At 41.8% G+C, this 1,163-nt stretch overlaps 1 protein-coding gene across 1 annotated transcript in view; it reads right to left on the bottom strand.

Moving 5' to 3' along the window:
* Positions 1–528, bottom strand: part of LOC116688274 (trace amine-associated receptor 7e-like) — a 1,364-nt gene extending 836 nt beyond the window's left edge. Inside the window, exons 1-2 of the mRNA XM_032514179.1 lie at positions 360–528; positions 1–13 (exon numbers count right to left, since the gene is read on the bottom strand). The exon at positions 1–13 is cut by the window's left edge and continues 836 nt beyond it. Coding sequence (XP_032370070.1) covers positions 1–13; positions 360–526 — 180 coding nt within the window. The 5' untranslated portion in view covers positions 527–528. The remainder of the gene's footprint in view (positions 14–359) is intronic.
* Between the last annotated feature and the right edge of the window lie 635 nt (positions 529–1,163).

Genomic DNA, 1,163 nt, shown 5'->3' with positions numbered 1-1,163 from the left:
TGTGTGGAGCTGCCTGGAGAGAAAGGGAAAAGCGGCAACAATTGTGACCAAACAACCAAAACCAGTATTCAAAATGAGAATACAAATCTATATGAGTTTGAATATTTTCCAATCTACCACATCAGTAGTACCACATGTTTAAGTGTAGACAGATAAAATGACTTGGTTGAGGTCACAGTGGACAGAAAGCAATATTAGTAAGAGAGTGGACATGAACAAAAGTCTCTGGCATCAAAGTCACACATTTGGAGCAACATCATTCAGAACTAGCTCAAAGGCAATTCTTCTAAATATACAGCAACTGTTCAAATTTTAAAGTTACAAATCCTGTAGAGAGTAGCAAAGAAGATAATATCTGCCTGAAGTGAGAGATTGAGATGATGATGAGCAGGTTAAGAGTCACAGTGATCAGAGAGATGGAGTAGAACACAATGGTAAGGGTTTGGGGCCAAGGAGACAAGGGCTTCCTGCAGGAGATGTTTGGGAACTGTGGAAAGCAGAGCTCGGCTCCGTCCTCAACCTCCATCTGCAGAGGTCTGCAGAGAGCTGCAGCTCTGGCAGCTTTCTGAACAAACCTGAGTCATGTAACTGATTTATCTCTCTCATTCTCTTCATCTCCTCTTCACCTCTTTCTCAGACCCTGTTTGGCTCTGATGCCCCTCCTCCCTCACTCTGCACATCCCAACATCATCTTCATCACTATCTCTGTGACCCTGCCTTTCTCACTGTCTCTCTAGCCAATCTGTCTTTTTCATTCATTTTCTGCACTTGTTTTCTTTCCTTTGTCCTATTTTTAACAACTTTTCAAGTTTCTAGAACAGAAGTCTTGCATTTACAGCTATGTCTCTACAGCCATGTGGAGTAAAGTCTGGCTACACCATAGATGCATTCTGGGATAGAAGAAAAAAACACTTTTTTTCCCATTCCAATCACAATTGTCTCTGGAGGCGCTAAACTCTGGATGAAGTGATGGTGGCTCCGCTAAAGAGTCTCGTGAAATAAATAGTTTTGGTGACACATTTGCACCTGGCAAATGAAAACGCCACATACAATAATAAATGAAGTTAAATCAGACAATACATTATTGCTCTAACCAGAGTACCGCGATATGTACTTTTTCCATAGCCATCCCACTGACAGGCCCAGAAAACTCTGCTGGATGA

Source organism: Etheostoma spectabile, chromosome 4 (assembly GCF_008692095.1).
Source record: "Etheostoma spectabile isolate EspeVRDwgs_2016 chromosome 4, UIUC_Espe_1.0, whole genome shotgun sequence".
Taxonomy (NCBI): Eukaryota; Metazoa; Chordata; class Actinopteri; order Perciformes; family Percidae; genus Etheostoma; species Etheostoma spectabile.
This window is presented reverse-complemented; position numbering and strand designations above follow the sequence as displayed.